General features: G+C 40.2%; 1 protein-coding gene across 2 annotated transcripts in view; it reads left to right on the top strand.

The window, feature by feature from the left end:
* Positions 1-24,410, top strand: part of Sfmbt2 (Scm like with four mbt domains 2) — a 131,775-nt gene that overhangs the window by 41,407 nt on the left and 65,958 nt on the right. The window contains exons 5-6 of one of the 2 annotated variants that reach the window (XM_090318857.1): positions 19,211-19,299; positions 20,932-21,178. In XM_090318857.1, the coding sequence (XP_090174983.1) occupies positions 19,211-19,299; positions 20,932-21,178 (336 nt within the window). Of the gene's footprint in view, positions 1-19,210; positions 19,300-20,931; positions 21,179-24,410 lie in introns of those variants that run through there. The other variant, XM_090318859.1, reaches the window with a different exon arrangement.

Raw genomic sequence — 24,410 nt, 5'->3', positions numbered from 1 at the left:
TTGTTCAGGCTTGAATAACTGGCAGGTTGTTGTTTAACCCGTCCTGTAGAATGAAATGAACTTGTTCTTGACGTGGCTGTGTGGCTCATGTGTACACACGCTGATGGTGTGTATCTAAGGCCATTGGGCACTGCTGTTCTCAGCATCCCCGAGTTCTCCATACGGAACTAAGGTGACAAATCGGTATTTGATTCTGTTACGTCAGGCGATGTGATTCAAATGAGAGATGAGGCTGTGCTGAAGAGAGAGTGGACTTAGAAGGACAACTTTTAACAGGAGGCGCGAAGTCGCATAGCAGCTTTGGAACTAGCTGAACTGGTTACTTTTAAAAATAATGAGAAATGTTATAAAGTTTGTTGGAAGTATTGATTTATCTTTCAGCTTGTTCAAAAGCAGAGACTTGAGAAATAGGTTGCCACGCAGTGGTTAAGGGATAACAAAGAGAACTCCCTTCCTTCAGAGATTTTTTTTTTCTTCCACAAAATCTTTCTTTGGACAGAATAAGAAGAGATCTGGGGTCCTGGTTTTCACAGAGAATTTGTCAGCTTCTAAAACATCTGAAACAGAGTTTTTCAGCCCTGTAGGCTCTTGGTCATTAGTAGCTATGGTGGTATTAAACTATGGCTCCAAAGTTTTGTGACATGTCTTCCATCAGGAAATAGGGTCTGTGTCTTCTGGGCTCTTGGTGGAACTATTTTTATATGGCCCAGTGACTTCCAAGGCAGAGTGTTAGGAGATAATGTGCTGTCATCTTATTTGCTGGACCTTCGCCGTTGGCAACTTCTTGCTAGCTTCATGCTCTGAGGATGCCTGGCCACTGGGAGAGGCCCTACAAGGCGCCGTGCGTGCGTGCCAGGCCTCCCTTCTCGTTGGACCTGTGAATGCTCCATTATCCAGGTGAGTGTACTCTGGAGCCTCTTGGCCACTCAGGCCTTGGAATCCCACTAGGCAAGGCCCTTGTAGTGCAGAGCAGGAGTGAGCCAGTCTTGCTCTGTTACAATCACTGCCCTAACACATTCCCTCAGTAATTCCATGGAGAAAGTAAGAATGTCACTCCCTTACCCCGGGGGTTAGCAAAGGAGAATTTGACTTGGTTTTAAGAGCATCCTTGGGAAAGAATGAGAGGGTTCTTTGAAACGGGAAAACCAAGAGTGGACTTCGCAGGGATTATAGAAAGTCAGAGATTTAAATTTTTCATCTTCTTGTGCAGTTTGTAGAGATGTAACACCACCATGCATAATTGGGGCTAATCAAAGTGGTACAATTAAATTACCATGCATTGGTTAGAAAATTAAAGGGTAAACTTTATACCCTGTGTGGTTTGAAGAAGGATATATTTCAGCACAGGTCAGATGGCTATTATTAGCCTTCACACTGCTAGCAATAGTTCCAGGATGCCTGAAATGTTGAGAGTCTTATAATCACGGCCACCTAAGCTCTGCTCAGGTACAAATTGGGAGCTGAAGCTTTTGAGGAAGAGTTGTGTTCTTGTGGTCACTGATGTTGCAATGCTTCCAGAATTTCTTGGGCAGGAACTAAAATTGCCAGAAGTCCTGTACTACGTGGATTAAAAAAAAAAAAAAGGAATTTTTCCTTGTCATCTTGGATTATTCCGCTAGGTGAGAAGATGGAAAGGTTGGGTGTAATGACTGAGCCTGGGGTGAATTCCACCTCTACATCATTTTGTAAGGTTGGTATAGGTCCCCCTGCCCCTAGTCCTGGGGCTTGAACTCAGGGTCTGGGCATTGTCCTTGGGTTTTCTTAAGGCTAGCATTCTATCACTTGAGCCACAACACCACTTCTGTTTTTTTCTGTGTATGTGGTGCTGAGGAATTGAACCCAGGGTTTTTGCATGGTAGGCAAGCATGCTACCACAAAGCCACACTCCTGGTCCTAGTATAGTTTTAAATAATCTGAAATTTTCAGGAATACAGTAACTCAGTTAAACAAAGGCTACTTTTCCCCCCCCCACACACATTTTAAAAGCTACTTGTTTTTGAATTTAGAGTTTCACACTTGATAGGTAAGCACTCTTATCTTTCAAATCACACCTCTAGCCCTTTGTGCTCTGGTTTATTTATTAGCCAGTTATTCATGCATTGCTTTATGCTGTTTTGGGGGCTTGAACTAAGTGCTTCCGGCTGTCACTCAGCAGGACTGATTTTCTACCACTTGAGCTACATCTCCAGCCCAGCTTTTTGCTAGTTATTTTGCAGATGGGGTCTTTTGGACCTTTCTGCCTAAGCTGACTTGCAGACATGATCCTCTGATATCTCAGCCTTCTGAGTAGCTAGGATGACAGGCATGACCCACCAGGGACAACCTTCATTATTTTATTTTCCTCTCTTCTTTATCCTACGCACTGAATATTTGAGCAGTCCCTAAATTCCTTCTTACTGTCCTTCCACCTCCATTTGAATATTGTCTGTTTCATTAGATTTACCGTGTATATTTTGTATTTTTTTTGTGGATGTATCCCGCAAACATTCTTCCTTTTCCAAGTTCGTGTAGTTCTCTTGGGTATTCCTTCTAGAATCCCTGTGATATTAATGATCTTCCCTTCCTCTGGACTTCAGGGCAGTGTGTCGAGCAATCGTTGATCACAGCTGGTCCCTGTCATGTGCACTCTTCCTCCCTTGATAATGAATACAAGAGTCATTTCCCTTGTGCTATGTTGTAAGACAATTTGGGGGAATCCTGGTTTTGACTACTCATAGTTCTTTGATATTCCACATTAGAGATTAAAGTTGTCCAGTTCCCTGCAATAAGAAAAAAGTCCACTGGAAATTTGCTTGATCTTGCACAGCACCCACTATTAACTGGAGGACTGAAATTATTATGGTGTCGAGTTGAGTTTACATTTTCTCAGAAAAATATCTTTGAATATTTAACTTTATATTGTCAGAAACTCAGTGCCAGGTGTTGAAAAGGATCCCAGATAACAACACCCTGCTCTCAAGTAGTTCACCGTTATAAGCTTTATCTGCATTGGAAGAAGATAGAAACACAAGAGACTGGATGTAGAATATTGTGATGGTCTTAAGATGTACACTCATGTTTAGATACTCGTGTGAAGGAATTCAGAGGAAAAGGACATAATAACCTACTTGTCAGTTTGTGTCTTGATTTGGCCAATCTTTCCACCATGCATTTTTTTTTTTTTTTGGCAGGCCTGGGCTTGAGCTCAGGGCCTGAGCACTGTCCTTGGACTTTCTCAAGGTTAGAGCTCTACCACTTGAGCCTCAGCACCACTTCCAGCTTTTTTCTATGTATGTGGTACCAAGGAATCGAATCAGGCTTTCGTGCATGCTAAGCAAGCACTTTAACCACTAGGCCAAACTCCCGGCCCCTCCACGATGCATTTTTAATATTGGACATTATATTCCTGCTGATCTAACTCTGAATCATTATTGTGATGCTCACAGATGTGTCACTGAAATGTTTAGAATTACTTCTCTGCTTTTAAAGGCGAAGTATACCTATCTCTTTCAAACAAGACCTTTCCTCCCTCTCTTCCAGAAAGATTAACTTGTTGCCTATATGAGTAATCTCATAACAACCCTTGTCACATTATTAATTATAAAGAAGGCATTCTGTGCCTCAGGGGAGTACAGTTTTGAAGAGATTTCTTTGGTGCCCACACGCTTGTGCCTGGGAATGTTTCTTTGGAGAGGTACTTCCCTCTCTTTCTTTTTGCACTGATTGCTCAGCAGGTCTCTTGGGTTCCCAAATGGGAATGGGCCTGGATGTTTAACAATAGGACTGTTTCTGTATTTACCACATCAGCAATGCAAATCTGTCATCAATGATTGGCATTTGGAACAGGGATGTTACCCAAGGAATTGTGCAATGACTCTCTGCACCCACAGATCCAGAGTGGATTCCTTAAACTTCACTGTCATCCTGGCACCATTGGGTGCCATGACTCAATATTCCAGGGGAGGAAATTCCACACATTGCAGGGATCCTGCAAGTGTGGCTTCCGCTCCCTTCTGTGATTAGCCGACATGCTTTTGTGCCACTATGATTTCTTTGAGAAGCAAATGCTCAAGTGATTCTCAGTGAAGGAAAGCAGCCTTCCAAATGCCAGCTCTTTTCTCCCACTTGTTCTGAAGCCTGGTTCCACTCTGGTTTTTCTCTCTTGATGTGTTTTGTGCAATGGAGAACCTGTGCCTATGACCCGGGGCTTGTCAGTTTTGTTTCGTTTATACCATGGGACCAGATATTCCAGAATACTTCATACAACAATTTGAAGTCCTTTGAGGAAGAACCAGATAAAAGTGAGCCATTAATTAAAGAGTCAGCAGCTGCACACTCAGGCATCGCGTTTGATAGGAAAAGAAAACAAGTTCAGTGAATTTAAATTGCCTTGCATGTATGACAGCATATTAAAGTAATGAGGGCAATTCATCTTGCCAAGTAGTGTTGTCAAGCTTTGATCTCCGCCTTCCCTCCCCCCTCCCGCATTCTCCTTCTTTCTCTGTCCCAGCTCTCAGTTTCATTCCTATGCTTCTTTATGAACTACCAAAAGATAAACCAACAAGGAAAAACCAAAACAGAACTTCATGGTGGACCGTAAGCTGACTCAGGGGGTTTCTTAAAGTACCCAGAAAGAAGCGAGAAAGGAGAGGTTTGCTTTTCTCAGGGTCTAATAAGCAAAGGCTGCCTAGCCTTGTGAGAGTTGGCTCTTGAGTGCCATCAAGGATTTTATGTGTGTAGCTTTGTGATGCTGCGGAGTTTTAAATTTAGGATGTATCTCACTGGCTTTTGCTGACACAGAGGATTGGAAGAAAGGCAGAGGTATACCTCATAGCTCTGTATTCCTTTTTGGGTTTTTTGGTGCCAGTATTTGGGCTGGAATTCAGTGTCTAAGTGCTCCCCTTTATTCTCCCACTTGAGCCAGAGCTCCACTTGCAGCTTCCAGCTTTTTCCTGGGTGGAGGGGGGGAGTTTGATTGGAGATATGAGTTTCATGGACTTTCCTGCAGGGCTGGCCTAAGTAGCTGGGATTACAGGCACCCACCAATAGCTCTGAATTAGTTCTGATGTGAACTTGATTATTTTTGGCCAGTTCTGGGCCTTGAACTCAGGGTCACTGTCTTTGAGCTTCTTTTGCTCAAGCCTAGCATTCAACTTCTTGAGCCACAGCTCTGTTTCCAGATTCTTCTGTTTATATGGTACTGAGCAAGCAGATCCAAGGCTTCATGCATGCTAGGCAAGCACGCTACCACTAAGCCACATTCCAGCCCAGCTTGATGATTTTGAGTTAGTAACTTGTAAAGACCACTTGTATTTCTTATTCACATATTTATTGCTGTGCCTTAAAAATTCCAAAGTGCAGACTTAATAGAAATGTCTCTGTGTTGTTTCCATGGCTGATGAATTCGTCTGTGAGTCTCCTGCATTCATGTCTTTGACTTTTGTCTTCTACAATCCATCTTTGTCATTGTTTTGGTTGGCTTGGCTTCCTTCCCATTCCTATCTCCTCCAAATTTATTTATAAACCCCAGGGCCTTTGTATAGGCTGTACCTTCTGCCCGGAACATTTTTCTAATAGATGCAAAGTCTTACTCTTGTTTCAAGACATTATTAATACATTAACTTTTTTAGTACCAGTGAGGAATTATGTACATGTTCAAACAGCCCTACCCAGGAGATTTATTGCTCTTTTTAGTTAGACCAGAACAGAAGAAGGGCATGCAACCCAAGGCTTGTCATTACCTTTTTCACCATGGTTTTCTAAGCATGGTAACTGAGAACTGTTAGATGGGCTTAATTATTCTAGAGTGATGTGTCCTCTTAGAGTTCAAGATGTTGTCAGTGGAATCGCTGTCTCTCCTTCACATCTCAGATTTGAGGCTGGGCTTTGTATGCAGGTAAAGTAAATACTGAAGGGAACTGGACTGAGGGCTGAGAAGAACAGGGAGCAGGTGGGATATTCTGGCAGAGTATCTCCTTCCAGCCCCTGAACCTGCTAGCTGTAGAGTTTCTTCCTAGCAGTAGCCAGACTCGATGGTCAGACCTACACACCACAGGCCCAGAATACTTGAATTCATTGAAACAATTCTTATGCATTTAATACTCACTGTAATTCTCATTATAAATCTATTTTTTCCTTAAAAGGAGATCAGAATAATATTTCATTACAGTGTGGTTTTTTTTTTTTTTGGCTCAGCTGTCTCAGGAATGTACAACAAAATGATCATTTCCTCCAGTGGTATGCTTTGTCCTCTATGTCATTCTTACTAGAGTCTTCATGAATTTTTTTTATTTTACTTTTTTTGCTCAGGGCTTGTGCTTCCCTGGCTTTGCTTGCTCATAATTTGTGCTCTACCACCTGAGCCATGCCTCCAGCCTATATTTGCTGGACGGTCTGTCTCTGCCTGGCCCCTCACGTTCCTTGTGAAATTCAGATCCCAGTCCAGCTGGCTGCTTGGATTCCTTGTTGATATCTGTCCTCGTGTTCTCAATCCTTTTCTGGCCCCTTTCCTGGCCTTTCCTTCTGCCTTTTCCCCCAGCCATAAACATTGCTGTTCCTCTTGTCATTGAGATAAAAACCCAACAAGCCCATTCACTAATTAGAACGCTGCGCAAACACAAGTGGGGCTGAGAGAGGTCATGTATCTTGGCTCCTGTGAAGATGTACCATCTGTTTTTAGGGTGTTCTGTGGTGACTCTTCCCTTCCTATAACTAAGTGGACCAAGCTCTGCTTCCTTCCTGTCTTCCTAAGAAATCAGGCCTTCCTGTTACTTCATTTTTCCCATGTACATATTGTTTGTATGTGTGTGCTTCTATACTTGAATAGCTTACTCCCCAAAATAAATAAGTTTACAGTGGCTTCCTGGATATTTCCCATGTTCGATACTAAGGCTGCTGTCAAGCCTATGGGGTGGGGATTGTAGGTGTCTCCTGCATTCCAGATGAGGAAGCTGAAGATCAGAGGGGGCAAGCCTCTCATGGAAAGACCACACAGCTAGTAACTGGGGTCACCTGCCTGGAAGACTCTGTTGGCAATTACATTTCGTGGGTATTTACATTGATCAGTGTTCTCCAGAGAACCAGAATAAATAGACTGGAGATTATAAAGAGATTAATTAGAGGGAGAGTCTCCAGGGGTTAGGGAGGCTGGCAAGTCTTTAATCGTTTCCAGATAATCTGAAACTGAAGATGTGAGAATCGGAAGACCTGACGGGACAGCTGGCATGCTCCATACCTCAGAAGAGCCAACATTTCCGTGCTTATTGAAGTTAGGATGGGACTACTGTCCCTGATAGGGAGTACTCAGGAAGAAGAGCCTCCCTTGGGAGAGTCTCCTGTGCTCTCAAGTGGCCTTCAACAGATTGGGTGAGGTCCACCCTTACTATGGGGTCAATTGATTGAAATGCTCATCATTGTTATTATAAAAGTGTTACACTTACATAAGTTAGGTAATGAGCACATTGCCTTTTGGCCATTGTGACCCTTATCCTTGCTCTCTCTCAGTTTTCCTCCTTCTCTCCCCACCCACAAGTTGTGTAGCTCGTTTTCAACATAGTGTGTAGTCAGTACTAGTGCTGGGTCTGTTCACCTTTGTCCTTCCATTTCTATCCCCCACCTTGCCCTCCCAAAGACAGAAAAATGAACTAACATGACATAAAGAAAAGAAAACAAAAACAGCAATAAGGAAAAAAACCCCAAACCCTTCTTGTTTCCATTTCCTATGTTAATCTTATATAGAGAATGCCCAGGGTAATGTTCAGTCAAGTATCTGGGCACCATAGCCTGGCCAAGTTGGACATACAATTAAGTGTCATAGTACATACTGATATTTGTTTCTTGTTGGTTTTGATCTGGTGAATTGGTGAATTAGGTTGGCTTTCTGTCACTGTTGAGGCAATAATTCCATTGCCTTTGCAAAGAGCTGCACCTCACCAAGGTTGAGCCTTGGGTTTTACACTGAGTGAACTTGAGATCTAAACTTAAGAAGAGTGAACTCTTCTTCAGGGACTGTGTCCTATTACTATAGTTAAGTCTTGAGTGGTACTGAGGCTTGAAGGTAGGACTTCCTACCTGCTAGGCAAGGTGGAGATTTGTTTGCCTAGGGCTGGCCTTGGATGGAGATGGTTTTATCTCTGTAGTCTGTGTAGCAGACATTACACACACACACACACACACACACACACACACACACACACACACACACGCACGCACGCACCATGAGGCTGGTTCAGAATTTCCTATTTTGATTGAATAGTTGACTGGTGGTTCACCACTGCCTTTTTTACTGTATTGCAGCAGTCATGCAACAGTACACGAGTGGCTGGTGATGTCTTATGGATATTTGTGGAACTCATAAATATCAGGTGATGTCATTTTACAATTGAGAAAGTGGAAAACAGCTACAACTTCAGTATTATGTGCTGGTCATCTTATGGTCTCATTCAAGGACTTGCCAATCTTTTTTTTTTCTCTGTTTAACTCAAATACCAGTTTGGAAAGAACACTGAAACCTAAAGGACTGTGATTCTTCATTAGTCTCCCTTCCCTAAACCTTCTGCTATCTTTGAATCTGTAATAATTTCAGAGGGGCTTAGCTCTATCTTTTCAGTATTTTTTGAACAATGACAAGAATGATACAAAGGAAAATAGTAGATAAATACTACAGTAAACCATGGAAATCTTCCATTGCTTTTCACTTCTCAAAACTAACTGCTGACAAGATGTGCACTGGAGGAAGTGTCCTGTTTTCATAACATGTTTTGCATCAGTAAGTTAAATGAGAAGAGAAGAGTGAGTCTTGCCCTGCCTGTAGCTGTGTTGTGCGATGTTGACAGAGCATGAGAATCCACACTGAACTCATTCTTCTTCATTCATTAGTGAGTCTTGCATATTTGCTGTTTCTAATGGTTGTCCTGATGATTGCCACAGTGAGAGATCATTGTATTAAAAATACATTTTCTTAGTTAGATGTGCACCCTTGCGATGCCAGCTGCTCAAGAGGCTGAGGCAGGAGGATTTAAGTCTGAGATGGGCAGGTGCAAAAGTGGGAGACCCTATCAGAAAAACAAAAGGGCTGGAAGCATGGCTCAAGGGACAGATCATTTACCTAGCAAGTGGAAGGCTCTTGGTTCAATCCCCTGTACCACGGAACAATTTTATTTCCTTTACAATTTGGGAGATTTATGGGTTGTGCAAGGCTTGGCCCTAAAAGGTGGGGAGTAAGAGCTCTCAGGATTATCCTTCAGGGAAGATTGGCCCATCCTGTGTTTGGTTATTTCTTTTCCTTTTCCTTTTCTTTGTCCAAGACCAGGACTCTCAGTTTGGGACACTTTCTCTTGTGGCAGACATCTTGCCACCTGAGCCATCCCTTCTCATCATGTGTTTGGATGCAGACTTCAGTGCACTGTTGATTGATTGAGATGGGGGTCTCCCAAAATTTTGCCCAGGTTGGCCTTGAATGACAGTCCTCCTAATCTCTGCCTCCTGAGAAACTGAGATTGCAGGCATGACCACCATGCCCCAGCTTCTCTTATTTATATATTGTGGAAAGGTGGTTAATGATCCAATTATGGGGTTCCTTATTCTGTATGCTGTAGACCCCAGGAATGGGTGACCCTAGCCACCCCTCCTTTCTCCCCCACAATTAGGTCAAAATTACTACAGTAACCCCAAAGAAATAGTATAGTTTGCTTTTGTTTGATATTTTAAGGGTAATACAATTTTTATTAGTGTATATTAATTGCACAGAGAGGTTTCATTGTGATAGTTCCACAAAAGTATTTAAGTGTGCTTTGATCAAATAGTCCAGTTTTGGGAAGTAGATTTAAAATAAAAGAAATCTGGGCCAGAGAGATGAAAAGTATTTAGCTATTGATTTCTTCAGTGAAAAGAACTAATTTGAATGAGTTACAAATGCTCTCTCCTAGAGGCATTGTGCTAACCTTTTTCTTCTTCAACTGTCCGCTCGCTGTAGCACTTAAATCAATCCTTTTTAAAACGAGCCATTAAAAAGAACTATGACAGGGAATAGTTACCGCCGATGGATCGTGCTCATGTATTTTGATCTACATAATCGGATCATAATTTATAGATCTTCAGTCAAGAAAACGTAAGCCATTTCTTATTACCAAATTTCTCTCCTTTCTCCCCCCCTCCATCCCTCTCCCTCCCCTTTCATCAACATGGTGCCAGTGCCTGAAGGGCAGTGATTAATCACAGCAGCATGTGGGGAGATCATTGGAGGCTCTGTGAGCTGAGTGAGAGTGTGGAGTTAAGTCAATCAGGATCAACCTGACTGTGTGAGACATTCTTGATGGAGGATGTGATGGATTTATTAGCCGAATCCTCCTTCAAGTCACATTCTCCATTCTTAGCAGGTTGGATCTGTGCATAGAAAAATCATGAGTCACCCTGTTGAGAAGAGTCTGTTAGTTTGCAAAATAGAGTTTAGCCCACAAAAGGTCTCCATAGAAGAGAAGCAACTAAGAAAGGGCACTGAGAATGTTTAGTTCTAGGTGAATTGTGTTAAGTTCAAAGAAGGCAATTAGTAATTAACATGTTTGGTTGATTAGAGAGCAGTGATTCATCCCATGTACAATTGCACAGATTATATAATGAAATGAAATTATCTTTTCTACCTTACAATTAAATGTCCCCCCAACCCCAGGCGTATTTGAAGCCCTGGCTGATAGTTCTCAGAAAAAACATTCATCTGATCTGTCTGTTTTCTTTTTAGAACTATGTATACTTAGGAATATTCAGCAACTTCATATTAGTTTCAGTCAAAGAAAATTCTAAAGAAGACTCATTTAGACAGAACCTCCTGGCCAAAGGTAAATGCTAGTGATTCTGAAGTGATGCAAGCATTTCATCAATGCTATTTGTTTTCTTCCTTGGATCAGATCTAGCACAGGCTGCCTAATTACTAAAACACTTAGCATATCAAATAGCCTGCTAGCACATGACCTTTGTGATTGTCTGATTCTTCTCTGGCCCTTGGGGACCAGGCTAGCAATAACATTCCTCTTTCAAGTCAGGTGTATGATGTTCCTTCCTGGCTTGGTGGGGTCAGGTTTTTCTCACCCTGATTACGCTTACATGTGTGGAATACCTTGTCAGAAATTCCTTATCTCCTCCCATTTGTGTTGCTGGTACTGGGGCTTGAACTGGCACCTTGAGCTTTTGCTTGGCTTTTCCTGCTCACAGCTGACAACCTACTGCTTGGGCCACACCTCCAGATCCCGGATTTTGCCAGTGTCGTTCCAATTTGTCTGCCCGTGTCTCCTCTGAACTATGATCCTCAGGTCTCAGCCTCCTGAGAAGCTAGGATTACAGGCATGAGTCACTAGAATAGGCTTGAGGCTGTTTTTTGAACTTCTGTAGTTATGCATTCTGGGTTATTGAGATCTTAGAAGAGCTAATAGGAGCTACTAAGAGTTTAGGATTTGGGGGCAAATGAATACTAGCTTGTATTTTGAGCACATGTTTAAATAAGACCCTTTCTTATCATATTTCTCTTTGTGCTGTTTTCTGTTAAATCTCAAATTACCCTGTCTTTCCCCAATGGAAAGAATAATAGTTTCAAAATGAGTAGGAAATTTCTTCCCCTCAACTTATCTGGCATAAATGGTTGTTTCCACAAAAGTTGATGGATTACTGCTTCCAGAGCTGACATATAGTTTTTGTTTTGTTAAACAGCTATAAATCTCATCTAATATGGTCTTATGCATTAACAGGAAGAAAGCCATAAGTTAATATCTGTTACATTTCATTGCTTAAGCTATAATTATTAGTAGTAAAGCTTCATCTTTTTTTCCCTCTAAACTTAATTTGATCTTGTGTAATTGATGGAAGACAAATTCAAGGAATTTATTCAGGCTGTGTTCACAGCTGCCTTTTCAATATATACTAACATACCATAATCCAAATGAATTCTGTTGGTGCAATAAGGGAGGCAGAATTTACAGCCAACAGTCTGAATGAATTGCTGACAGCACCACAGTGGTATATTCTTTTACATGGTCTAGCCCTCTTGCAAAATCTTTATTGAAATATTTTGTGATATACTGTTATATGTATACCCTTGCTTGTTTTAAGAATCCTGGAAGGCAAAACCTTTGGGACTTACTTATTCCAAATTTCTTATTTCGAAATAATAGGTAGACACTGAAATATATTTCCTTTCATTATAACCAGTATTTGCAAATCCAAGGCCGCTATTGCTTAAAAGCAACAAGACTGCTTGGCTTTCTTTAGCTTGGGGAAAAGCATGTTATAATTGCTTCTTTGGAACCATTTTCTTTTAATAAAAGCCTGATTTATGGATTTAAATCACAATTCTAGCACCTTGGAATGTGTCTTTTATAATCAATCACTTAAATTAGGCCTTCTTTCTTATAATAGCAGAAAAGTTGTTTAATTACCCAAGTTTCTGTCTTTACAGAACAGCAGGAAAAAATCTTGTATGTCATGTTCAAGAACTTTCTCTGAGTTACCTCAAGGGTAAATGTCAGTGTCAAGTGTAGATGTTCTTCAGCTATGCTTGTATATGGAGTAGCATGTATTTTCTCTGGATGACAAAGTTTTCCTTTGATTCTTAAAATTGAAGTAAAAATGCTAAGGGCTGTGGCAATATTAAAATTTAAAGATGGACTCAAATTGTAAGAACTGAGTTTACTACTAAAGGATTGCACTTCCCTGAGTAGAAGGGGTAGGTAAAGCTACAAGGACAAGGCACTATCTGGTTGGACGCTGTATAGGGAAAAGAGAGTGATAGACTGAGGTTATGGGCAAATGATTTAGCTCAGAATGAAGAAAGCCTATCTTGGAAGTGGAGAACCATAGGCACGTTACAAAGATAGGTGAGGAAATGACCATGGCTAGTTTTGTTTTGCTTTTGAGCAGATTATGTTGCTCTCTGATTTAGAGTTATTTATCTCTGCTGGTGACCATATTAAGCCCAATAAAAATTTCTCTTGCTTTTCTCCTAACCCTTTCGGCTCCTGTTCCTTATAGCCAGTAAGGCGCTAGAACATATACCTGTGCCATGTTAACTTTCTGCTTCTGTTTCTTTCATTTGTTTTCCTTTTTCTGTTCTCTTTTCCTTCCTTCTTTCTCTCCCTCTAGCCCTCCCTCTCTTCCTTCTGTTCCATCTTCCAGTACTGGGGACTGAACCAAGAGCTAGGGCACTCTCCATCTGCTTTATTGCTCAATGCTGGCACTCTACCACTTGAGCCAAAGCTTTACTTCTGGCTTTTTGCTGGTTAATTTGAGATGAGAGGCTCAGGGACTTTCCATATAAATTCAGACATGACAGACTGTATGTATGCAAGTTGTTATCATTTTATCAGATATGTACAAAGAGCATATTCATGTAACTTTTCCCCCAAATCATCTTTTTCTTTCTTTTCATAACACATACCTAAGGAAAACATGGGGAAAAAATCTAATGGAAACTTTTTGGCTCTAGCAAAGAAAGTAACTTCACAGAAAGAAGTAAGTCATGGAATTCAAATCCTAGTGCTGGTATAAAAAAGAGTGGAGGAAGGAAGGAAAAAAGGAAGGAAGCAAGCAAGCCAGCAAGCAAGCAGGTGGGGGCGGGGGAGAGAAGCCAATATGAAAATGAGAGAGAGACCTAGAATAATATATTTTTTAATAAGCAAATATCTTTTTCCAGGAACTTGGAGCCCTGGGCTTGAGTGATACATCAGCTCACTCATGTCAATTTTTGTGCAGACAGAGCTAATAAAACACCTGCATGAAATTTTCCCTAGTGGATAGAGGTGTAGGGGTGAGAAGTGGCTGATTCTTTCTAAGAGGATTCTTTACAAGGAAGAAAACATTTAAAGCAGAAACAGACATGTCTATAAACATGAGATACTGGCAGCTAGAGAAAAATTGCAGAACATGTCCAAGAATGGGAGAAATTCTGTGTTTATTGGATAAGAATCTCTAGCCAGCACACAGTGATAAGCGTCTAGACTTCTTCTAATAGCTTTTGAGGTTATTTGTCTTCTTAGCTCCTAGAGACGTGCTGCTGAGTGGTCTTTCTTTCTTTCTTTTATTGTAAATTGTACTTATTTTTAGTGCCAAACACTGCTTGGGACCCTCAGGGAGCAGATCCACCCGAGCCCTGGAATTACGTCCTGTACGTAGCATCTTGCATTTCCTTGATTTCTGGTATATGAGGGGGAAAAATGAGCAGGACTTTTTACTCAGTGGACTGATAGAGTTACTATAAGGAATACGGTACTCCAGGAAAAAGATGTTAAATGTCCATCTGTAGTTCACAAGATACCCAATTACCCAATTAGTTCAGTCGACCAATTCCTGGCGAAAAGGTTCAATCAGCTCTACAGTTTATTTACAATGAAATTATAAATGATTAGTTACCTCATATATAAGAAGTTAAAAAAAACAAGCAAGCACAAACAGAAAGGCACAAACAAATCATGTAAATCACGTGTCTAAGGAATGTTTGACTATGGTCTGTATAATGTTTATGGTAAGCTGAATTAAATTGGTCATTTCTGCAATAGATTATTAGTAAGACAGATATAGTTTAGAAAATCACTTCTTGTGGCAGAATCTTAATGAATCACCTCCTAGGTGCCAGTTGTTCTACATGGTGGGTATATACAGTTGGGAATCCATTGGACACAAGTGATCTGTCATCCCCTCGTATGGACAGATGATGGAGAGGAGAACAGGAAGGTATAGTTATATGTGGTGTGGCATCTGCGATGGGGACATTTGGGATTGTGGGAGATGACAGTCAGTCCTGCAATGGGGAGGGACCAGGGAGGAAGTTTAACTTAAGATCTTGCATTGCTTCCTCTTTTCTTTAGTCAACTCAGTGCTTAAAGATCTTTCCTTCGAGAAGTCTAAATCTAGTGCTCACCTCTTGTGAGCTAGCAGGAGTTTCAGTGGATTGAACGCTCTTATCTCTTTTTCCCCCCTCCAAAGACCCTATTAAAATGAGAGTAAAGGAATAAAAACATACACAGACCAACAACATAGCAAACTGACAAAAACCAGCAAGACTACAAATTGCAACATGTTTTTGGCAGCTTGAAAACCCAGGGGAGACTGGGTAACTGTTAAATTATTGTGGAGGCCACAGTTGAGAGCCATTCTGAACTCTCTGGGTGATCATGATTTTGATGGCTGCAGGGGTGGGGGAGGGGCGGGAACCCCGAGTGGGGAGCAAACAGCAGGGTTTAGTGGGGTGCACCCCATCCTTGACACTGGCTTGCTCCCAGTGGGGTGGCCAAGAACTAAAAAGCAGCAGGTTTTTAGCCTGTGGGCCCACCTCTGAAGAAACGGGTGGAATTGTCTGGGGAAGTACTCAAGTTTGGAAGTTAGCTTTACAGAATCACCCTGTCCACTCCCCCTCCAGGTTAAATGCCCTTGATGAAGTAGATTGGTCTCTCCAGGTTTTCTATTGTGTCAAATTTCAGACCAGGGAGCACCAGATGCTTCAGGGTAGGCATAGTAAAACAACAATACAATCTCCAGGAATCAAAGACAACATAGGGAATAGGAAAGGAAAGGACCCTCATTATCCTTAATGTGAGGTTTTGGAAAGTGGCATCTGTTAAGAAAAACATCACTAAGGAAGGAAGAGACTACTACAGATCAAGAGAGAGCATTGCCAGCTCTTTTCATTTTTTCTGGTTTAAGTTATCTTATTTTTCTTTCTCTAACATTTGTTTTTTTAAATAGAAGGGTTACATTATATTCACCAGATAGAAGGTATATTACTTCACAAATATTGATACCCTTTCTCATGTCATGGTCCCCATTTCCTTCCCCTCTCCCCCTGCTCATCTTGATTTCCCCCCTTCCCTATCCTATTTCAAATAACCAATTAAGCATATATAAAATATATCAGACAACAAGGTGCACTATTGTAACAATATGAGATAACCACGGACAGCAAAAGAGATGAGAGATAACATAGTACATTAAGGACAACAATCACTCATTATATGGCTTTTGTTTCTATATCCTAGAGGTCCTTACATTTAGCATCATACTGTATGGTCTTATGTATCTAGATTTTAACATTTATTTTTTTCTTTCTTTTTTAATTAACGATGATGTACAGAGGGGTTACAGTTACCTAAGTCAGATAATGAGTACATTTCTTCTTGAATGGTTAAACAAAAAACCAAACCCAAAGAAATATAGATTGCATGAATTCCCTCATTTTTTTATAACTAGAAAGTGTGTATACATTTACATGTTAATACACTGAATGGTAAAAAGACAAAAATACACTTGGACATGATAAACAGGGCTCTGGACATTCTCACAATGAGACTCAAGGAGGATATTCTTAGGAGAGGATCACAAAGGACCAATGGTTATGGTCATATGGTCATATAAAATGATGTTTATTGAAGTGAACTCCTAGAAACGGAAACAAGAGGTTTTATATTATTTTACTTGTTTTTTTCTGTTTTTGCTTTCTGCACCTTTGTCTTTTCTGTCATTTAACCTTCTTTGGGGAAGGTGGGGGGGCGTACAGAAATGGAGCAGCAGTGCTGCTCACCGGACACCACTGAAAATGAACTGTACAGTTGGTGGGGAGGGAAGATGAGAGAAGAGGTGCCAACTCTTACTATGACTCACCAAATGACTTCAAAGAAGGGTTGATAGGAAGTGAGGTGAGAAAATTGCCTGGGGTGGGGGGAGCAGACTTGAGCTGAAGAGCTCAGGGACAACGTCCAGGTCCAGAGTTCAAGTCCCATGACAGACAAAAAATAAATAAATAAAAAGAAAGAAAGAAAAAGAAAAGAGAAAGGAAATTGCCTGGGGGAACCAGAATATGACCATAACCCTTCCTGTGTGCCTAAAGGGAGGCTGTGTGTAACTGGTGTTTCTCTTCAAAGTAACTCAGTAACTCTTCCCTCCTTTCTCCAGCCCTGGAGATGTGGATGGTCTCTGGAAGTCTACTGGGGCCAAGAAGGTGTGGAGGCACACATGCTGTCATTGTGAGTTCAGGGGCCTCACAGAGGGCGTCTCCTTGTGCACAGTCCAGCTGAACAGGCACACAGGCCAGTCTTTATCAAAGATGACTGTCCTTCCTTGAGAGGTGACATTATCTTTGGGTTCGGCATTGATATTACCTTAGTAGGAAATTTCCAAATTCTGAAAATTGACAGTAATCTTCTGCCTGTTATTTGAAACTCCTTTTTATAGCTTCCGAATCCTCAAAAAGCTCTGCAAGATTTGGGACCATCATTGAATATCCTTATGAAAGTGTGTGTGTGTGTGTGTGTGTGTGTGTGTGTGTGTGTGTGTGTGTGTGTGTGTTTCTGGAACTCAAGGTCATGAATGATTTGAGTTCTTCCCCCAAGTTGATTAGTGATGGATTCTGCCTTGGATTTTCAAAATGATAAACCTGAGTGTGTATATAAGAGAACTGAGGGCTGGGAGTGCGGCCTTGTGGTGGAGTACTTGCTTAGCAAACATGAAGCCCGGGGTTTGATTCCTCAGTACCACATACACAGAAAAAGATGGAAGTGGCTCTGAGTTCAAGCCCCAGAACTGAATGAGCAAGAGAGAGAGAGAGAGAGAGAGAGAGAGAGAGAGAGAGAGAGAGAGAGAGAGAGAGAGAGAGAGAGAGAGAGAGAGAGAGAGAGAGAGAGAAACTGAATAAAACATTGAACTACTTCCATGAGGTTTTAAAAGATCCTGATGGTATGCTTATGGATTTCCAGATTTCTTTCAATGCATTGAGAAAGCTATACAGTGTCTGTAGTTTTCGTCTTTCTAGTTAGAGAAGCAATACATAGAACTGAACATAGAGCTTCTCTTGCAATGAATTCCGATATTTCCCAGACAACTTACATTATACAAGAATTTAATCAAATTGAGTATTAGTTAAAATAACTCTGTTATACCTGGGAATTATAAATTTGTTGCACTTGATTTTTATTTCACGGCCACATTTAAATTTGTTGTACATTTGAAGACTCAGAGCTTTGAGAAGGAAATGTTGACAGAAATCAATTTTTCTTTTAAAACTAGCAAAATTTCTAAGGATTGTTTCTTCTGTTTTTTTTTTTAACTTGAAGTGATCTGTGTAGTTTTATTTATGGCTTTCTAGATCTGTCTTCCATGGTGAGCAATTTATCTAACTTGCAGAACATAAAAGATCACTTCAGTTTTGTGCAGAAACATGGTAAGGGAAAATAATGGGATTTCTGGGTCTGATTGTCCGCAGAATATAAATTTCAGAGCTATCTTCACTCTCACTCCTGTCTTGCTAGAATTCTGCCAGTATACATTTTTGCATGATACTATGTTTTTTGTAGATTTGCTTGTATATTTTGAAAATTTCTAACTTAATGTTACCTAGGATTCTATACATGGTAAGAAACAACCCAAGAAAAATGGATCATCCTATAGTGACTTATGGTTATCAATCTTGTCAAGTGTAGGGCCCCATGTTGTCTGTTGTTGTTTTGCTGGTTGATCAGAGATGAGATTCTTACAGACATTTCTGTCCAGCTGGCTTTACACCTGGATCCTCAGCTCTCATTCTCGTGAATAGCCAGGATGATGGGCGTGGCCCACCATGGCTAACTGAGATCCTCTGTTAATGAAATGCCTGTTGTCCTTCACCATTATTTGCCAATGATGTTACCTACTGTGCCTTTTCCATTTCTCTTTCTCTCTGGCACTCAAAAGCATAAGCTTTTGTCCTCTCAGTTTGAAAAAATATTTCTTCTTCCTTGCTCTGTGAACCACTTATATAATTTAGAGCTTTGCCTTATTTTCCAACTGTAAAGAATTGCTCTGACTCCCTCAACCCCCATTGACCCCTTTCTTTTTGGAAACTCCTGTATTCTGTACTTCGTGATGTAGTTATGGTGTTCTTAAGAGGTTTCTAAGTAGATGCTGGACCTCTGATTCTTTAATCAATCCCAAGCATATAGTCACTACTTGTTGATAAAATTGTTTCCTAAATCTTGGCACTACTTTCTTAAAAAAAATTTATTGGTTGTGGTGCTGGAGGTTGAACCTAGGGTGTCAAGCGTGCTAGACCAGCACTGTACTGCTTAGCTGAATCTCCATCCCTTTGGCACTACTTTCTTAATCACAGTGTTTAAAATTAAGGACAATATTGAACTAACACCAATATTACAGACAACGGCAATGGTTTATTTTTTTCTTTACCGATGTGTTGAAGTGGGTCTTTTTTCTTCCATTGTCTTGCCAGCAATCAAAGAGAAGTATGCAGACTGGACAGAATTCCTCATACGTGATTTGACTGGTTCGAGGACGGCACCTGCCAATCTCCTGGAAGGAGTATGTATTGTTATTATACATCTGTTATGTCTATGAAGCATCTCAGACCTGTGAGCTCAGACCTAATGGCACCTTTGCATATATCCTTCTGCAGATACATGTGTACATACAGATATCTTTATTTAAGTAGCTGAACTTGCTGTTTTATACCAAAATTATATAGGTGATAGATTTGAGTGGCATTGTCTCACCTTTCCCTGTGGTATAATTAGTAGATGGACAATTTGCTTGATGGGAACTCATTTTAAATTATTGTATTAGGATGCATTCCATTGTCCTACAAGTCCAATCCTTTCTCCTGTATTAGTGGTCATAAATAAATCCTGTAAAATAACTTCCTCATGACAAAGCAAATGTCTTAGAGCACATTAACAAGTGGTTTCATTAAATACTCAATTTCAGATGCCTGACCCCTAGATCTGAACACACAAATCTTAACTAATGATTGGATTAGTTTACATTACAGAACCAGAGAGGAGAAATGGCTGATCATATTTAAATATAGTTTAAGGCAATTTGAAGGTATTGAATAAGAAAAAAAAAAACGGATTAACCTGAGATTCTGTTTGGCTGTGTGAAAATAACTTTGTGCTGGAACATTGGCATTTATCATGCATAATAAAACCAAAAGATCAGAGTACTATGCCCTACGTAGTTATTGAAGGATCAAATCTGTTTGAAGAATTTCTCTGATAAAGAGAACACTTTGTGAATGAGAAGAAATGAGATGACGGTTTTTACCGTATTAATTACTAGTTTAACTTGAATTTCCTCTCTTCTTAAAAATGTTATGGATGCACCAGTGTAGCACCTTTTGGTACATGGTTAGCATGTTTTGTTCATGGTGATTTTTGCCTGCTATATTGTTTATTGTAATGGCTATTTTAATTATTGAGTTAACAAATCAAAATTATGAGTTTTTATCCATTTAAAGAGAATGAACAACTTTTTTTCTGTGTTCTTTTTTATTTTAAAAAACATATGCTAAGAAGTTTCTTTAGAAGAAACTATAGTTTTATATATATATATATTTCAAATGATTCACCAAGCTAATGGTGAAACACAGAAATAATTGCACATAATAGAGAAATTTAGCTGGTTATCCACGTGTATTAGACACATCTCTATAGAGATATACTTTTTTGAAAGATGAGTGTCTCTCTTGGCCAGTGGGATAGTAGCTATTGTAAAAATGAGCAACTCTAGAGAATTCATGGTATAAATTTACAACACTGTGTTAGATACATCTATCTTTCTGAAAAGCAGACAGTTTGCTAGATTTTTTTTTAACCTTCGGGTCATTTGGGGCTAACTACTGAAAAAGCGTATTAATTTCTAACAAATGTAATTTTATCTGGGAAGGGTGATTTGTTCAGTGAAAATCAATCAAGCTGTTATTTTCTGTTTATTTGGGATTGTGGTTGTTGGCTAAGGATGTGTGTGAAGGAGGAAAGGGGAGGTGGCGGGGCAGGTGGGTGGCTGTGTAGAGGGTGGGGGCGGTGGGAGGGGGACAACACACTGTTTGCCAATAGCTTGGATGATGGTGTGAAAAAAAATATTATCTTCTGCTGTCATCTGTTTCCATGAGAACTTTAAAGTTTAAAATAAGGAGTTTTGCTTCTGTTTAAACAGCCTCTGCGAGGGAAAGGCCCTATAGACCTCATTACAGTTGATTCCTTAATAGAACTTCAGGATTCTCAGAACCCTTTTCAGTACTGGATAGTTAGTGTGATTGAAAATGTTGGAGGAAGATTACGCCTTCGCTATGTGGGATTGGAGGACACTGAATCCTATGACCAGTGGTTGTTTTACTTGGATTACAGACTTCGACCAGTTGGTTGGTGTCAAGAGAATAAATACAGAATGGACCCACCTTCAGGTAAGGGCCAAAGCTTTTGCTGCTTTGGAATACTTGAGAATGTTTAGAATAGATGTGTCTTTGGAAAATGTGTTAGCTCTGTGGTATCTTATACATCTGAGAATATGGATTTTTAAGGGTGTTGCCTTTAGAATATGGCCTACCAAGAATAAAATCCAAGCCCTTGAACTGTAGCATTCACAAAGAGGAAAGTGACATTGGAGGCCTAAGAGAAGTTGATCTGATTTCTTTGGATTCATGAGTTCATCAACGAAGAACACTGTAGACTGGGATTTTTACAACTTGTTAGTCTGTCATCTATTAATTGATCAATCTGTCTATTATCTATCATCTGTTATCTATCTACATTTATTTATTCACCCACCCCACCTAACTTCTTATCTACCCAACCAGCTAACCACTTATCTATTCTATGACTCTGTCTAGTCATTTGTGTCCATCCATCCATCCATCCATCCATCCATCCATCCATCCATCCGTTTAGATCCCCAAATAGTTTGCTTATATAATAAGCCCATTCAGAAAAGGAAACAACACCGAGAAGATCAATATGTTTATTTGTTTTGTTTTTCTTGGCGCAACATCAGTTTTTGAAAACTACAAATACACTGTGAAATGACTTTGCATAAGCTTAATTGGATAGAAAAGTGTATTATGCTTTCTGACATACCTAACTAGTCAAAAAGAAATTCTCAGTGTTTACAAAATAACCATGTTTACCATATGCTAGGTGATTTTACACCTGCTCTCTTGTTTATTTTTGGTTCCAAAAAAGTGCTATATGTTTGGTGTGAGATTCATTGTTCAATTAAAAAATGTGAGACCTGTTTAAACTGCTCTGTTAAGGTCTGCCAGCTGATAGGGAGCAGGTACTGTAATTCAGATTCCTAGGTCCTGTGCCTTTTTTCACCCAATTGCCCTGCTATTGGGTTCTGGTTCTACCAACTTAGTGATGAGATACCTTGGAACAGAAATGTTGGGTTTTTATGGAATTAATGATGCCAGGGAAGAAATACTCAGAAATTATTTAGTTCAATGTTGAAGGTACATTTGGAGCAATTAACACTTCCCTAAAATTGTGAGAGAATTCTCCTGTTAGTTCTGAGTGGTTGTTCTGAGTATACAAAGAAGAAGGGTTATATTTACTTTTCCTGTCACTCAAGGATTTCGTTAAAATCCTGTTGGTTCTAGATCCTAGGAGTTTGAATCCATGTTAAGTCTGGTAGGTGTATATAGTCTTGTAACCTAGTATGATTAGTTTTCTATTGTTGTTATTATGATTTCCATAATGTTGTTGTGAGTGTTTTGAGATGCAACCAGGAAATCCTTGTCAACTCTGACTAGTATGGGATGTTGGCCAACAGGAGGACCTGTTTATTGTGAGGAAAGATCAAAGCTAGGGATTTGCTTTGGGAATCATAATCTAGGAGGAAAATTTGATTTAATAGGGAAAGGTTGGGTGTATAGCTTGATGCCTAATTGCTTTATAATTTTGAGGGACTGTGAACTTGTCATGTAAACCTTAACAGCAAAGCACAGAATTTGTAGTAGCTTGTTGGGTTCTTGGTTGTACTCTCTGCCTACGAAGTCTTGTGACCCACACTCAGAAGCAAGCATGCAAAGAATCCTCTAGGGAACTCAGGAAGCATTTGCTGCGAGCTCTCATTCTGTCATCCCATGTCTTTGCAATATATAAAGAAATCATGCCTACTTGTCTCAGAATTTTCTGGACATGCTTTACGTATTTTATCGAAGAGCTCAGGGGAAATCCCTCAACATTTTGGGCTAAGCCCTTATTGTCAAGAATCTACATCCCCAGCAGTCGTTGGGTATGGAAGAAAGAAAGTGAAAGGCGAATGACACACCAAATGTGAGCTTTCCCTTCTCAGCTGCAGTAGTTAAAAGATAAAGACTAGATTCTGTGGCTTCATTCAGCCAAACAACACCCCTGGGAAGAGAGGCAATTACCACTCAGACTTTACACTTGGGAACAGAATCTGATACTCTGGATTTGTCTGAAGTAATTTTAAGTCCCAGGGTGACTTGTAAAACACGGCAGCACCATTTCCTCAATTGAAATAGAGGTGGGAATGAAATTTTAGAGTCGAGTAGGAAAATAGTAGGTGGATTTTCTTCTTCTTAGTCACTGTTAAAATCAATGGGAAGTGTCCAGTGTTAACAGACAGTGAAGAATCTCATTGGAAGTAGAACAACATGGCAAGAGCAGACAGTAGAAGCCGTGGGTGTCCTGCCGAGTTGTTGATGCTCTGTGCTGTGTATCTTCAGCGCTGTCATTGATGTTAAAGACATCACAACGCCTCCTTTAGTGTACTTAGTCCTTAGACTTTTTAAAAGGTGCAGAATTTCCTTCACTATTCAATAGAAATTTATTTATTTATTTATTTATTCAGTAAATCGAGGTAAGAGCAATAGGGGATAAGACCTGGAAAGTCAGTTCAATCTACCTTCAAGACAAGGTAGATTGCTGTGCTGTGTGTGCCTTATACCACAAGGTAGATCAAATGATTGGCATTTTCGAGAAATCCCAACTGTGATCACAGTACTTTGGATCTGGCTAGAATTTTCCTAGAATTTTCAGTACATGATTGAAGCCAGAAGTTGTTTGGGAGGTCCTGTATACTTTTTCCTATTTCTCGGTGGTTAGGAAGCAAGATAGACTTTCAGTGTTCTTGCTGAAGAAGCTTAGGGACAATGGAGGTGAAATTTTTCTCATCTTTTTTTTTTGTTTTTTTGTCTAGTATTAAAGTTTTTTTCTATATATTTTTTGCCTTTAAAAATCTTTATTCCAAGGTTTTAAAAGTCTTGTTTGAATTTTTTTTTAAACCACTTCTGGGCCTGAGCCCCAGGGCCTGAGCACTGTCCTTGGGCTTTCTTGAAGGCCAGCTCTCTACCACTTGAACCACAGCACCACTTCCAGCTTTTTTCTATGTCTGTGGTACCGAGGAATCGAACCCGGGTCTCTGTGCACGCGAGGCAAGCACTCTACCACTAGGCCAAACTCGCAGCCCTTGAAATGGTTTTGAAGTCAGAAAGTTTCTGAATATCATTTTGTTAGTGGTGGTAGTCATGGAGCTTAAACTCAGGGCCTGGGCCCTGTCCCTGAGCTTTTTTGCTCAAGGTTATTAGCACTCTACTACTTTGAGCCACAACAAAAATCAACCCCAGTTCTGTGCCTCAAAGAGCAGGCATTTGCCTTCTGAGGCATTTTTTT

This window comes from Megascapheus bottae, chromosome 26, assembly GCF_031878675.1.
Source record: "Megascapheus bottae isolate mThoBot1 chromosome 26, mThoBot2.hap1, whole genome shotgun sequence".
In the NCBI taxonomy this organism is placed as follows: domain Eukaryota; kingdom Metazoa; phylum Chordata; class Mammalia; order Rodentia; family Geomyidae; genus Megascapheus; species Megascapheus bottae.
Note: the sequence above shows the minus strand (reverse complement) of the source record. Positions and strands in the feature narration are given on the sequence as shown.